Genomic DNA, 15,904 nt, shown 5'->3' on the forward strand with positions numbered 1-15,904 from the left:
GTAGTGGTCAAAATGTCCAGGAAGTTACTTGGCACAGGAAGAATCACAAAAATCTCAACCTGCATGAGAAAAGACAATCAAGAGACGTCAATGGCGAGATTACACAGATATTGGAATGATCTGACAAAGATTTTAAAGCAGCTGTTATAAAAACATGTGAATAAGCAATCTTGAACACTCTTGAAACAAAAGTTAAAACAGAAAGCATCAGCAAATAAACAGAAAAAAATTTTTTTAAAAAACCTACCGCATGGACACTTTAAAACAGAATAACAGAATAAATGAAATGAAAACTCACTGGATGTGGACTTTGGGTGATAATGACATGTCAGGGCTGGTTCACAGATTGCAAACAAATCTATGCAGTGCAGGACACCAATAGTGGGGGAGGCTGTGTGTGTACTGGGCAGGGGTCTCTAGGAATTCTCCACAACTCCGGCTCAATTTTGCATGAACCTAAAACTGCCCTAAGAGATTAAAAAATTATGAGCCTTGTGGACCTGTGGTACAATAACAAGAGGTCTAATATTTGTGTCACAGCAGGCCCAGAAGGAGAGGAGAAAAGCGTATGGTGCTGAAAAAACATTTGGAGAAATAATGGCTGAAAACTTCCCAAGTTTGATGAAAGACACAAACATACAGATTTGAGAAGGTGAGTCAATCCAAACAGAACAAACCCAAAGAAATCCTCCCCCAAACACATTCTAATCAAACTGCTGAAAACAAAAGACAAAGAAAAAAAATCTTTTAAGTAGAGAGACAAAAATGATGCATAACCCATAGGGGAAAATCATTTGAATGACTGAAGATTTCTCATTAGAAAGAACTGCCAACCCTGAGTTGCATATCCAGCGAAAATATCCTTCAGGAATGGAGAAACAGACATTCTCAAATAAATGAAAACCATGAGAATTTAGACTCGGCAGACCTGCTCTGAAAGAACTGCTAAAGGCAGTTCTTCAGACAGAGTAAAATGACACCAAAAGAAAAACCTGGAACATCACAAATGAAGGAAGAATAGAATGAAGGACAAAACCACACAATCATCTCAACAGATGCAGAAAAAGCATTTTAAAAAATTCAACACACTTTCACGATAAAAACACTTTGTAACCTAGGAATAGAAGGGAACTTCCTCAACCTGATAAAGGCATACGCAGAAACCAACGACTAACATCACACTTAATGGTGAAAGAGTAAATGGAAGATTTCCCTCAGAGATCAGGAACAACATAAGGATGCCCAATCCCACCACTGCTACTCAACACTGTAATGCAGATACTAGCCAGAGCAATCAGGCAAGAAACAGAAATAAAAAGCATCCCAATTGGAAAGGGAGACAAAAAACTATCTCTATTTGCAGACAACACAATCTTGTATATAGAAAATCCACTAAAAAACCATTATAACTAATAAACAAGTTTAGCAAGATGGCAGAATATAAGAGCAGTATGCAAAAATTAATTGTATTTCTACACACTAGCAATGAGTAATACAAAAATGAAATTAAGAAAATAATTTCATTTACAATGGCATCATGAAGAATAAAATACTAGGAATAAATTTAACAAGTGAAGATTTGTACACTGAAAGCTACAAAACATAGTTGAAAGAAATTAAAGCCCTAAACAAGTGGAAAGACATCCCATGTTGATCTATCAGAAGACTTAATCTAGCTGATGGCAAAAATTCCCAAACTGATCAACAGACTCGATGCAATCTCCATCCAAATCCCAGCTGGTTTATTTGCAGAGATTGACAAGCCAATCCTCAAATTCATATGGAATTGCAAGGAGCCCCAAATAGCCAAAACAATCTTGAAAAAACAGAAAGTTGGAGGACTTACATATCAAAACTTATTACAAAGCTACAGTAATCAAGACAGCATGGCCCTGGCATAAAGACAGACATATAGATCAATGGAATAGAATGGAGAATTCAGGAATAAACCCTCATGTTTATGGCCAATTGCTTTTTAACAAGGGTGCCAAGACAATTCAATGGGGAAAGAATACTCTTTTCAACCAATGGTGCTGGGAACAACTGGATATCCACCAGCAAAAGAATGAAACTGTACTCCTACCTCACACTACACATAAAAACTAACTCAAAATCACAAGCAACAAAAGAAAAAATAAACAAATAGGATTATATCAAACTAAAAATCTTCTGCACAGCAAAAGAAACAATCAACAGTGTGAAAAGACAACCTACTGAATGGGAGAAAATATTTACAAACCACACATCCGACAAGGGATTAATATCCAGAATATATGAGGAACTCAGACGACTTCACAGTAAAAAAAAAAAAAAAAAAAAAAAAATCTGAAAAAAAAAATCTGATTAAAAAACAGGCAAAGGAGCTGAATAGATATTTTTCAAAGGAAGACATACAAATGGCCAACTGGTACATGAAAAAATGCTCAAGATCACTACTCATCACAGAAATGCAAGTCAAAATCACACTGAGATATTCTCTCACCCCAGTTACACTGGCTATTTTTAAAAAGACTATAACAAATACTGGCAAGGATGCGGGGAAAGGAGAATTCGTCTACACTGTTGGTGGGACTGTAAATTAGCACAGCCATTATGGAAAACAGGATGGAGGCTTACTCAAACTACTGCCATACAATCCAGCACTCTTCTGCTGGGTGTATACAAAAAGGATTGGAAATCATTGTGTCAGAGAGATACGTGCTCTCTGATGTTTATTGCAGCTCTACTTGAAACAGCTGAGAGTTGGAACCAACCTAAATGCCCATACATGGAGAACTGGATAAGGAAAATGTGGTATATCTATAAAATGGAATACTATTCAGCCATAAAAAAGAATGACATTCCGCTATTCACAGGAACATGGATGAGCCTGGAGAAAATTATGTTAAGTAAAACAAGCCATCCACAGAAAGAGAAATGCTACAAGTCCTCATCCATAACTAGGACAGAAGGAGTGAGGGAGAGAGGGAGGGAGAGAAAGAAGGGAGGAAGGGAAGGAAGTAAGGAAGGAAAAAGGGAGGGAGGTAGAGAAGGAAAGAGGAAAGGAAGGGGGGAGGGAGAGGAGGGATGAGGAAAGAAGGAGGGAGGGAGGGAGAGAAGGAGGGAGGGAGGGAGAGAAGGAGGGAGGGAGGGAGAGAAGGAGGGAGGGAGAAAGGGAGAGAGAGGAGTAAGTGAGGGAGAGAAGGAAGGGAAGAAGAAGTTAGGAAGGGAGGGAGATAAGGATGGAGGGGGGAAGGAAGGAAGGAGGAAAGGAGAGAAGGAGATGAGGGAGGGAGGGAGAGAAGGAAGGAGGGAGGGAGGGAGGGAGAGAAGGAAGGAAGGAGGGAGGGAGGGAGGGTGGGAAGGAAGGAGGAAAGGAGGGAGGGAAGGGCGAAGGAGGGAGGGAGGGAGGGAAGGAGGGAAGGAGGGAGGGAGGGAAGGAAGGAGGGAGGAAGGGAGGGAAGGAGGGAAGGAAGGATGGAGGGAGAGATGGAAGGAGGGAGGGAGAGAGGGAAGGAAGGAGGGAGGGAGGGAGTGAGGGAGGGAGGGAAAGAATGAATGAGGGAGGAAGGGAGAGAGAAGCGGGGAGAGAGGGAGGGAGAGAGAGAAGGAAGGAGAGAGGGAGGGACCGATGGAAGGAGGGAGGGAGAAAGAGGAGGGAAGGAGTGAGGGTAGGAAGTAGTGAGTGAGGGAGGGAGGGAAGGAAGGAAGGAAGGAAGAAAGGAGGGAGGGAGGGAAGGAAGGAGGGAGGGAGGGAGGGACAGAGGGAAGGAAGGAAGGAAGGAGGGAGGGTGGGAGGGAAGGTGGGAGGGAGGAAAGGAACGAAGGAAGGAAGGAGGGAGGGAGGGAGGGAGAGAAGGGTAGGAGGGAAGGAAGGAAAGAGCTCGGAGGGAGGGAGGAGAGGGAAGGAAGGAAAGGAGACACGGAGGGAGAGAAGGAGGAAGGGAAGTTAGGAACAAAGGACGGAGGGAGGGAGGGAGAGAAGATAGGGAGGGAAGGAAGGAAAGAGGGAGGGATGGAGGGAGAGGAGGGAGGGTGGGAAGGAAGGAAGGAGGGAGGAAAAGAAAGAAGGACGGAGGGAGAGAGGAAGGGAGGGAGAGGACGGAGGGAGGGGCAGAGAGGAGGAAAGGAGGGAGGGAAGAAAGGAAGGAAGGAGGGAGTGAGAGAGATAGGAAGAGAAGGAGGGAGGGAGGGAGGGAGGGAGGGAAGGAAGAAGGAAGTAGGGAGGGAAGGAGGGAAGGAGATAGGGAGGGAAGGAAGGTAGGAGGGAGGGAGGGAGAGAGGGAAGGAAGGAAGGAGTGAGGAAGGGAGGGTGGGAAGGAAGGAGAGAAGGAGGGAGGGAGGGAAGGGAGAAGGGACAGAGAGGGAGAGAAGGAGGGACGGAAGGAAGGAAGGAAGGAAAGGGAGGGAAGGAAAGAAGGAAGGAGGGAGAGAAGGAAGGAAGGAAGGAGGAAGGGACGGAGGGAGAAGAGGGAGGGAGGGAAGGATGGATGGATAGAGTGGAGGAAGGAAAAAGGGAGGAAGGAAGGAGGGAGGGAGGGAAGGAAAGGAGGGAGGGAAGGAAAGGAGGGAGGGAGGGTAGGAAGGAAGGAGGCAGGGAGGGAGGGTGGGAAGGAAGAAGGGAAGAAGGGAGGGAGGGAAGGAAGGAAGGAGGGAGGGAGAGGAGGAGGGAGGAGGGAAGGAGGGAAAGAAAGAGGGAGGGTGGGAGAGAAAGAAAGAAGGAGGGAGGGAAGGAGAGAAGGAGGAAGAGAGGGAGGGAAAGAAGGAAGAAGGGATGGAGAGAAGGAGAGCGGGAAGGAATGAAGGAAGGAAGTAAGGAGTGAGCGAGGGAGGGAAAGAGGGAGGGAGAGAAGGAAGGAGGGAGGGAGGGAGAGAGGGAGGAAAAGAAGGAATGAGGGGGGGAGGGAGACAAGGAGGGAGGGAGGGAAGGAAGGAAGGAGGGAGGGAGGGAGGGATGGAAGGAGGGAGGGAGGGGAGGAAGGAGTGAAAGAGGGACGGATGGAAGGAGGGAGGGAGGGAGGGAGGGAAGGAAGGAAGGAGGGAGGGTGGGAAGGAAGGAGGGAGGGAGGGTGGGAAGGAAGGAGGGAAGGAGGGAGGAAGGGAAGGAAGGAAGGAGGGAGGGAGGTAGAGAAGGAAGGAAGGAGCGAGGGAGGGAGGGTGGGAAGGGAGGAGTGAAGGAGGGACTGATGGAAGGAGGGAGGGAGGGAAGGAAGGAAGAAGGGAGGGAAGGAGGAAGGGAAGGAACTAAGGAGGGAGGAAGGGAGGGAGGAAGGAGAGAAGGAAGTAAGGAAGGAGGGAGAGCGGGAAGGAGGAAGGAGGGAGGGAGGAAGGAGGGAGGGAGGGAGCGAAGGAAGGAGTGAAGGAGGGAGGGATGGAAAGAGGGAGGAAGGGAAGGAAGGAAGGAAGGAGGTAGGGAGGGAAGGAAGGTAGGAGGGAGGGAGGGAGAGAAGGAAGGAAGGAAGAAGGGAAGGAGAGAGGGTGGGAAGGAAGGAGGGAAGGAGGGAAGGAAGGAGGGAAGGAGGGAGGGAGGGACGGAGGGAGGGAAGGAAGTAAGGAGGGAGGGAGGGAGGGAGGAAGTGAGGGAAGGAAAGAGTGAAGGAGGGAGGGACGGAAGGAGGGAGGGAGGGACGGAAGGGGGGAGGGAGGGAGGGAGGGTGGGAAGGAAGGAGGGAGGGAGAGAAGGAAGGAAGGAGGGAGGGAGGGAAGGAAGGAGTGAAGGAGGGAAGGAAAGAAGGAGTGAAGGAGGGAGGGAAGGAAGGAGTGAAGGAGGGAGGGATGGAAAGAGGGAGGGAGGGAGGGTTGGAAGGAAGGAGGGGGCAAGGGAGGGTAGGAAGGAAGGAGGGAAGGAGGTAGGGAGGGAAGGAAGGTAGGAGGGAGGGAGGAAGAGAAGGAAGGAAGGAAGGAGGGAAGGAGGGATGGTGGGAAGGAAGGAGGGAAGGAAGGAGGGAAGGAGGAAGGGAGGGAGGGAAGGAAGTAAGGAGGGAGGGAGGGAAGGAAGGAGGGATGGTGGGAAGGAAGGAGGGAAGGGAGGAAGGAGGAAGGGAGGGAGGGATGGAAGGAGGGAGGGAGGGAAGGAAGGAGGGATGGTGGGAAGGAAGGAGGGAAGGGAGGAAGGAGGAAGGGAGGGAGGGATGGAAGGAGGGAGGGAGGGAGGAAGGGAGAGGAGGAAGCACGAAGGGAGGTAGGGAGGGAAGGAAGGAGGGAGGGAGGGAGGGAGGGAGGGAGGGTGGGAAGGAGGGAGGGAGGGAGAGAAGGAAGGAAGGAAAGGGAGGGAGGGAAAGAAGGAAGGAAGGAGGGAGGGAAGAAAGGAAGGAAGGAGGGAGGGAAGAAAGGAAGGAGTGAGTGAAGGGGGAGAAGGAGGGAGGGAGAGAGGGAGGGAAGGAAGGCCACAATAAAATGTTGAACTCTCAGAAGGATAGAACAAATGTAAGGGTATTAGACGTGTGGTGGAGGGAGGGAGGGGGGTTTGGGAGTCATTGGTTGGGTAAGGGGCATAGAGAATAATACGATTTGTAGTAATGAATATGCTAATAAAATAAATAAATACATAAGTAAATAAATAAAGTAGTAAGCCTATACATATTACTTTAACGAATTTCCAATTTGCCATTGTGTCTATGGGATTTTTTAACGTACAGAAAGTAATAGATTTTATGTTCCTTCACTGTTAAAAAAAAAAAAAAGCTCAAAATAGATCAAAGGCCTAAATACAACAGCTGAGACTATAAAACTCTTAGAAGAAAACATGATGTTGCGTTTGGCGATGGATTCAACAAAAGCACAAGTGACCAAAGAAATCGATCGGCTGTTGTATTCCAAAGGATTCATCAAGAAAATGAAAAGACAGTCCACAGAATGGGAGAAAAATATGTGTAAATCAAATACCGGATGTACCTTGTATCTAGAATATATGAAGAATAATAATTTTTAAAAAGAGCAGTATAAAGAATTCGTACAATTCAACGATATAAATGACAAATGACCCAAATGTGCAAAGAACTTAAATAGATATTTCCCCGAAGATGATATACAAATGCCCAATAAGCTCAGGAAAAGATGCTCTACGTCATTAGTCATCAAGGAAATGCCAATCAAAACCACAGTGAGACACCGCCTCGCACTCACCAGGATGGCTCGAAGTGACTAGACAGACAATAACAAGTGTTCGTGAGGATGGGGAGAGACTGGAGCCCTCCTGCGGGGCTGGTAGGAATGTAAAAAGCTGCAGCTACTTCAGAAAACAGTTTGGCCGTTTTTGAAAATGTCAAAAATGGAGTTATCGTGTGACCCAGCAATTCCACCTGTAGCTATATACGCAAGAGAACTGAAAACAGGCATTCAGTCAAAAACTTACATAAGAATGTTCGTAGCAGCATTATTCAAAAAGTGGAAATAATTATTTTAAAAATTGAAATTTTAAGGGTCATGGTGGGGTTTCTTCGGGTGACTGTGGGGTGGATGAGGGCACCACCATCTAAGACTCGGGGCAGCAGCATGTTGGGGAGGACGCATGGGCTCAGGAGCCAGAGCCTCAGTTTGAGGCCTGGCTCTGCCACTGTGTGGCCTCCAGTGGTTGGTCTGTAACCTCCTCTGTGAAATGGGGCTAAGACAAACACCTTTTGCCAAGGGTGAGTGTGACAATTACCGGCATGTGAAGTACGTACCTCAGCGCCAGGCAAGCATGAAGTCATCACCAAAGCACAGCATGCACCTTCTGTCCCTTTGGTCATCATAAGCCAGAAATGCACCTCCACCTTCACAGCCGCCCCCACCCTCCACCTGAGGGATGGCTAGGGTCTACCCAAGAGAGTCCTGCTGCTTCCTGCCCCAGGGAAACCCAGAGAAACCGCCTGTTCAGGCACCCAGCCAGCTCCGGGCCTGAGGAGCCTCGAAGGCACTGGGAGAGAAACTCTTCCCATCCCTGTTCCAGCATCACTGAGGTCCCCAGCCCAGGGCAGAAAGCATGCACGTCCTCTGTGGGGACAGACGAGGACCCTCTCTTACCCTGAAGAGCTCCTGGTCATCTGACACACACAGCATCAGCTCATGGCCTAGTTTCACCATCTCTGTGGGAGGACAAAGACCTTGTTACTGTAGACACCACCCAAACAGAAGAGGACACCCAAGAGGCTCACAACACACAGGGTGCCGAGGCTCTTCCCTGGGGAGGGTGCTCCCGCTGCATCAACAGCAGACCTAGCATCCGTGAGACTGGGCACAGAAGACCGGGGTGGACAAGGGGGCAGGGGGAAGGCACACCCAGGTGCCAGGGCTGCCTCTTGCTGGGTGACCTGCACCCTCTCTGGGCGTCAGTTTCCTCGCCTAGAAAGAAGGGGTTACACCCGATGCACTTGCATGTATGGGACTCTAGAACTTTGGCTTGAGCAGAAGCCAGCCAGCTGCCTGAGGAGCAGACAGAGGTCAAAGAACCTCCGAAACATGCTGTGTGCCAGCCTCTCAGAGACACTGTGAGGCCAAGGCAACAGGGACCACCACTTACATATGTCGATGTCCTAAAGGCCTTTCATATCATCATCTCTTGTCATCTTGCCAGCAACCCTAGGAAGTGAGCCTTGGCTCCACTGTCCAGATGGGGACCTGAGTGCCCACATGGTGCAGAATGCCCAGCCACATCTTCCAGGGTGCCAGGGCATTTGCTGAGTAAACCTTTGGTATACAAAGGCCAGGACTTGGAGCCAGAAAGTCTGGGGGTGGTGCCAGCCCTGTGGCAATACCCTCACTCCCCTCACAGGCAAGGCCCGTCTCCAACCCCCACCATCCCTCAGCAACAGAACAGGCACAACCCTGGATGGCATCTGCTTTGGAAGGTTTTGTTTTTTTGTTTGTTTTTTTTTTTAAAGATGACCAGGAAGGGGATCTTAACCCTTGGCTTGGTGTTGTCAGCACCACGCTCAGCCAGTGAGCTAACCGGCCATCCCTATATAGGATCCAAACCCGTGGCCTTGGTGTTATCAGCACTGCACTCTCCCAAGTGAGCCATGGGCCGGCCCTTGCTTTGGAAGGTTTGTTGCAAGAAGCAAGCAGAGCATCTGTGTGAAAGGACTCAGTAACCCTGGAAACGCTGTACAAATGCCAGTTGCACTCCCAAGCAAGACTGCTCCACCCAAGCCCTCAACCCCAAATCCTCCCTGACCCTGTCTCCTTCTCAGCGAGTCCAGTCAACCTTCCCTTCACTGGACATCCAGGACCTGGCCAGTGCCCCTGCCACTGCCCCCCACCCCTCACCCGGATCCGTCACTGCAACACCCCCACCGGCCTCCCCGCCACTGCCCGGTGCTCCTATTCTCGACACAGTGCCCCCGGGATCCTGTCAAACCAAATAGCAGACTGCAGCATTCCTCGGAGTAAAAGCCACTGTTCTTCCGTGACCCACAAGGCCTGGCCTAATCTGGCTCTGATCCCTCCTGCCCTCCCCCCACTCTCCTCTCACTTCCCACTCTGCTCAGGGCACACTGGCTTCTCAGTGGTCCTCAAAGCTGCCAGGCACAAGGCCACCTCAGGCCCTTGGCACTTGCTATTCCCTCACCCAGAACACTCCTCCTCCTGACACCTGCCTGGCTTGCTCCCTGCCTTCCTTGCTCCCTGCCTTCCTGCCATCTTCTACCAACAGTACCACCCATCCCCCAACCCACCCGGCCACCACTCTGCCCTTACCTGGCTGTGTAAGTGCTCCTCCCTGTCCGACACACTGAGAATCTTCTTGCCTTCTGTTTAGCACCTGTCCCTCCCAGCCAGCACACAGCCCCATGAGGGCAGCACGACTCAGTGCCTTGCAGGGAGCAGGTGCTCCTTAAATACTTGTCAGATGAATTCGAGAACTACCCTAACCCTCTACTTGTCCTAGTCTCTCCCACTTATACTCTCTGACACGCATGACTCTCGGCACCCTCCAATGAGGTTGGCAAGGCTGGGGTTTTCATCCCCACTTTACAGAAGAGAAAACCGAGGCTGAGAATGGTGAAGTCTAGGCTGTGGCTGGGATCAGGGCCAGCTAGAGGGCCGAGGACAGGGTCAGCATGTGTGCATGCCTCTGGGTGGTCCCATCAGTAGGAAAGAACCAGACACGACAGCCCTGGGAAGAAGGGTAGCACTTCTGTGTGGCCCAGGCCAGCCCAAAGGCTGCTCCAAGTCACAATGCCTTGTTCTTCTAGCCCATTTCAGCCGCAGAGACAAATGTCCCCAGATAATTTAGCAATGTCAGCTGGAGCATGGATCAGGGCTCCAGGGTCCAGTTTACCCACCCTGGAGTGATCGGGATAAACACAGGCCCATAAAAAATTTGACCTTTGAAATTCTATCAACCTTTGTGGACACCATTTTGAAGGTGAAAAGTTAGCCAGCGACTGGGAGCTGCAGTTCTGCTCACCTTCATATGGTGTTCACTACCGGGTTAAGGACAGTTTCTACCAAGAAACAATCAAAAAGAAGACGTTGCAAGCTAAGCCCCAGCAAAGAGCCACTTGTGCTGCAAGGAAGGCCATGTGTGGAGAATGTGTACACACACCAGTGAGACGGGGGACAGAACCACTGCTGGCACTGGCAAGAATCACTGCTTCTGCATACCAGCACCGTGGCAGATGACACGCTCTGGTCCCTGCAAGAGGAGCTCTCCCACTCGCCATGCCTGGGGGACTCTGATACTAGAAGGCTCTAGCAACATCTGTAGGGTGTGCACCATCCAGAAGAAAATACCAACCTGACGGAAAATTTACTGCAACTTGGTAAAGAGGCTGTAAACACTCTCAGAACTTACCAGAATTTACCACCAACTTCCACACACCCATAACGAGACCTACCTCGGATCTTCACCTCCACCGGGGCCGCCTTCAGCGAGCTGAATGTGTTCTGCATGGAGGGACAGACCCTGCAGGCAAAGAGCAAAGCCAGTCAGGACTAGAGGGCCAGAGACTCCTCCTAATGCCCCCTCCATACACGTGCTCTAAAATGTGAATTACTTGTACATTCGCTAAATGCCACTAACTGTTCACTTTAAAATGGTTAATTTTACGTCATGTGAATTATATCTCCATAAATTATTCGGATAAAAAAATACTTCGAAAGTTTACCTCAGAAATGTGAATGTGAATACCAAAATGAAAATTCGTCTCACGATTAAAAAAAAAAAAAGGAGAGGACTGCGCAAGAGGAGAAAGAACAGATTCCTCAGCACCCTGAGCTCTTTCTGAAAGGGGTGGCACGGTTTGCTTTGAGGGTGCCCAGCCCCGGGCTGTCACTGGGCTCCTCATGTCCTTGCCCAATTCAGCATCTGTTCCTCCAGGGTGGAGCACTTGATTCCAGCCAGCTCCTGATGGACAGGGCCTCCCCTGGGAAGTCAGTAGCTACCTCAGCTTCCCTCTGTTCCGGCGGGGACTGGGCACTGTCCTTCCACTGGGCTCTCACCTTCCAGGCCATGGGCTCACTGAGGACTGGAGCTGGCTTTCCGTTCTGTATTTCTGGGGCCTAACCTGGTGGCCAGCACATGACAGTGGCCACTAGCAAGCATCTTGCCTTAAGACAGCAACCGTTTTCAGCCACCAACTGCATGGAAAGTAGGAAGTCCCGCAATACCCAGGCACACGTCGCAAGTGACACCCAGCTCAAGTCTTACGTTAGGTCTCCTCCTTCAGCAGAGCACAGTCCAAGAGCTGCACCCCCAGCCCCAACTCCATGGCTGGCACCACACTGAGACCCTGGGAACATCGCTCCAGCTGCTGAAGCCGCCACCTGCTTGCAAGAGAGCTCGCCACCACAGCAGGTCCCCACGTACAGAGAGAGGCTCTTTCCACAGGGCTGCTGGAGCCTAGACACCACCCCACCACCGCCTGCTGGCTCAGCATGCTGGGAAAGGACATGGTGGCTGTTCCATGGGGACAGGGGGCTCACTGCTCCAACTGCCTGTCCCAGGACTGCAGCAGACATTAGACTGGGCCCAGCTGCCTCAGCTGCACCACCGGCCTTGAGTACTTACTAAGACCATCACCATGGGTTCTGTGCAAACAGGGCTGGGGAGGAAGGAGAAAGTGCAAGGAGGCTGGCCTTTGTTGGCCGGGCTGCCAGGCAATGTCCCTGATCACAAGGTGCCCTTGGAGCAGAGAGCAATCACCGCTCTATGAGGCTGGACACAGCAAACCCCTCAACACACTCAGAAACCAAACCACAGAAGTCCAAACAGCCTGACTCAAAGCTTTCATTAGAGTCGATTTTATGATGCAGCAGGCACCATAGTAGAAACAATGGTGCTCGAGGCCTCTAAAGCACCAAGGAAACCTAGCAGGCATTGACCTCAGCAGCCAGGGACCATGTGGCTCAGCTTGCCCCACACTGAGGGCCAATGCCCAGCATCCACCAGGCCCCAAGGCCAACCCTGGGTGTGGCTTCCAGGTTCCACAGAGAGAAGGTGAGAAAGGCAGCTGGGGGCTGATGTGGTACAGCCACATGCAGAGAAAGGCAACGGGAAACGTGGAAGAAACTGAAATCCATCAGGTCCTCCTTTAGGAGCCTTGAGAGGCCTAAGGCACTTCTGCCAACTTGGGATTACACAATGCCATTGTATATTCCCTGGCCACTTCTCAAAAGGATCCATTTCTGGTATTTAGAGAAGTACTACAAGCATTTGAGGGACGGCTTTGGCCTCCTACCCATCCCTCTCCAGCCACCACAGCATCCTGGCTCCCTACTGGCCGGTGGCTTCCGTCCGAGCCTAGAGAATCTGTGCCTCCCCCCAGGAGCTCGCTCCATACCCGTGCACTTGGCCGTGCCATCCCCACTACTGCCTCTCCTCCCAGGTTCCTGGACCAGGCATTGGTCTTTCTAGGGCCAGCAGTGGCTGTCACATGAGCTGTCTGTCACTCCAAGCCCAGCTCCTGCTGTCTTTTCCTAGAGTATTGGTCTCCCTGTCTCTGGACACTCCCCTCCAAATCCATCTGTCACAGAGCCCCCGAGTCACCTTGCCAATTTTGGCACGTCGCTCCCCTGGTCCCATGCCTGTCCTGACCAGAGCACAGTGTTCAAAGGTCTTCACGCAGCTTACAAGGCCCTGAGTGAGCTGCCCCAAGCTGCCACTCGGCCTGCAGCTCTCCCTCCACATCTCAACCCCCTACACCTGTCCAAATGAGTGGCCCACCATTACCTGGACCCTCCCAGATCAAATGCCACCTCCTCCCTGCCAACACCCACACCACTCAGCTCAGACTGCAGAAATGTGCATCATTTCTGTCTGACACTGGGACTCGTGTCCGCTAAAGCTCCAGCATTTGCTCGGCGAGCCGCACCTTGGAGCATCCCCAACCATGTGCCCACACTGTACTGCAGCCTGTGCTTTGGAGAAACAGGACAGCAGGTCAAGATAGCACCAACTGGTTGGGGGCTCTGGAAGGGGTGGGGTTTGCTCAAAAGGTTGTGGGAGTCCAGGGGAAGGAGGAATACATTTTGCCCTGAGAACAGATGTTTTAAAAGGATACAGGACACATAAGCTGGGTCCTTGAGGGCTGTATAAGAGGATATACGACACGCAGAGACATGACAGGCATTTCCAGGAGGGGAACAATGTCAGTGAGGGGAAAAGGTGTGTGTGCTGAGGCCTGGAGAGGGGCCTGAGGAAGGTTCTGGAAGGTGGCAAGAAAGGATGCTGGAAAGGTTCAAACATAAAAACACCTCCTTCTTCTGGGGCCATCATGCTGACCTCCCTCGGCCTAGCAGACCCCAGCAGCTGGGTACAGGCTGGTTCCTCACTGCTCCACTGCCAGGCTCCTACCTAGGCCCCTTCCTCAGTAGCAAGGACTAGCAGCCCATGGGCTGGGGAGGGGCAGGCCCAGGCCTGGCCTCACAAGAGACTCTGTACCAACAGACCATGTTCATCCTAGGGAGGTCCCTGGGTGTCATGCCAAACACCACAGGAGTCTGTGCTCCATGAGGGCTGGGTGAGCCTTTCCCACCTACAGCTTTAAGACAGCTCAGGGGCTGTATCACCAAGGGGAGAACGTCTGCCCCGGGCATGGTGTTCCCAAGAAATGGACAGTCAGTGGGACATTCTTAAATTTTCCCCTTGCCATCCGGCCAGGCTTTGCTTCCAGCACACATACTCAGGAAGGGCACCCTGCTGCCACAGGCCTTGCATGATGGCAGACACATACCATGCCACCCCCTGGTCCAAAAGACAGGGAAACAGAGTCATGGTACAGAAGCTGGCAAGAGCTGATGCTCACGATGGCCACCCAGTGAGCTGAAAACAAGGCAGGAGCCCCGCATCCTGGCCCTGCTTGTCACTCCTACACTGTAAGACCTGAGACAGGCTCCTGGACTGCAGCCTGACCCTCAGCTTCCTAGTCTGAGAATCAGAGGACTGAAGTAGAGCATTTCTCAGGTCTCTGACAGCCCTGAATCTCCAAACTAGGAGTTAAAGCAACAAAGGCGCTCAGAAGCTAAGCTCAACACTCAAACAAGGTAGTGGTTGGACCAGCCCAGCACTGCTGGGGGCCACTTCACCCCCAACTTCAACATGGCTCGGCAGCCAGCACTTCTTACCTAACCAGCTGCTCTCACGGTGGCCTGGGTTAGGGTACGGAGCCCTCTGGGAGGACAGCTACTCAAAGAAACCACAAACCCCATCTTCCCCAGGTGGGGTGGGTGGTTCCCGTGTACACTGAGAACAAGAGGAAACCAGGGCATTACCGTATACACATCCACTCCAGGATCTCCAAACGGTACTTCGAGGGGCTACACAGCAGTTCCTGAATCGTCTTTGGGTCTGTAATATACAGACCCTCGAGAAAGGGGCAGCTTAGGTCCTAAGCAAGGAAAAGGAAAGCCAAAAGCTTTAGGAAGCCACCATCACTGAAGGATCACAATGCACTTCGGCAAGTGTGCTCTTCCCATACAGCTGCTGCCGCCCCGCATCCTTCCTGCGCTCCTTCCATCTTGCCAAGAGTTCAAGTGCCCTCACTCTCAGCCCCACATTTCCTGTGACAACTCCTTTAAGTGCGCCCCCTCTGGGCTGCCGAGGCAGCAGGACCTAGGAGCAATGCCTAAGACTAGGCCTTGAGAGAGACTGAGATCCAGGCTTCCGGCTGAGGGCAAGGGAGGGACCTAGGGAGAGGGGCCACTGAGGTTGTCTTGGTGGGGAGGGAGTGGGGTGAGGGAGGGGCGAGTGGGACCGAGGAGGAGTGAGGCGAGGCGGGGCGAAGGAGGAGCCCAGGAGCGGGGTAGGGGCGCGGAGGGACGGGGGAGGGGCGAACGGACACAGCGGACCTGGGACAGTTCCTTGACCCCCTGGGGCCGCTTTCCTCACTGCTGCGATGCGGGGACTGTCCTGTGGGGCTGTTGAGGGGTTCTGGAGGCTGGCCGGCCAGGAGTGCCTGGCACCCAACAGGCGCTCGGCACACAGTTGGCATCTGACGCCGAGCCCCCGTCTCGCTGACGTGACAGGGTGGCACTGGGCTCTGCCCATCAGCTTCCCCCAGACCCCGCAAACTCCTTGGGGCCAGGGCCTGCGTCCTCTGTCCCTGCACTTGCTCCGAGCGCCCGGGTCTTCCGGAGTTCCCTGCGTGGCGCTGGCCCCAACTACCAGGCGAGGGCCGTGGAGACAGCAAGAGCGAAGGCCCGAAGCACCCCAAACAGCCAAGATGGATGCTCCACAAGTAGGCCCTGCTGCGGGGGAACAGGGCACAGCCGGGACCCGCGACAGTAGGCCGCAAAGCGCCGCTGACTTCCGCAGCAAGCTCGCCCGGGTCTCGGACAGGGCCCTGCCCGGCCCCCGCCCCCGGGTGGCCCCCTGGGCCCGCGGCACCTTCAGCTTCCCGAACACTTCCACGGCCGCCTGGAGCGCGCTTTCGTCGCCTTCGTCCTCGTAGTCGCCGCCGCCGCCGCCGCCGGCAGCGTCTTGACCCGCCATGTTTCGCGCGCCGAG

General features: G+C 52.3%; 1 protein-coding gene across 3 annotated transcripts in view; it reads right to left on the bottom strand.

The window, feature by feature from the left end:
- Window positions 1-15,904, bottom strand: part of LOC134366891 (three prime repair exonuclease 2) — a 32,691-nt gene extending 16,787 nt beyond the window's left edge. For 2 of the 3 annotated variants that reach the window (XM_063083418.1, XM_063083420.1), the window contains exons 1-4: window positions 15,785-15,904; window positions 14,671-14,786; window positions 10,797-10,864; window positions 7,984-8,045 (exon numbers count right to left, since the gene is read on the bottom strand). In XM_063083418.1, coding sequence (XP_062939488.1) covers window positions 7,984-8,045; window positions 10,797-10,864; window positions 14,671-14,786; window positions 15,785-15,889 — 351 coding nt within the window. In that variant the 5' untranslated portion in view covers window positions 15,890-15,904. Of the gene's footprint in view, window positions 1-7,983; window positions 8,046-10,796; window positions 10,865-14,670; window positions 14,787-15,246; window positions 15,388-15,784 lie in introns of those variants that run through there. The other variant, XM_063083417.1, reaches the window with a different exon arrangement.

The sequence above is a fragment of the Cynocephalus volans genome, chromosome X (assembly GCF_027409185.1).
Source record: "Cynocephalus volans isolate mCynVol1 chromosome X, mCynVol1.pri, whole genome shotgun sequence".
NCBI classification, from domain to species: domain Eukaryota; kingdom Metazoa; phylum Chordata; class Mammalia; order Dermoptera; family Cynocephalidae; genus Cynocephalus; species Cynocephalus volans.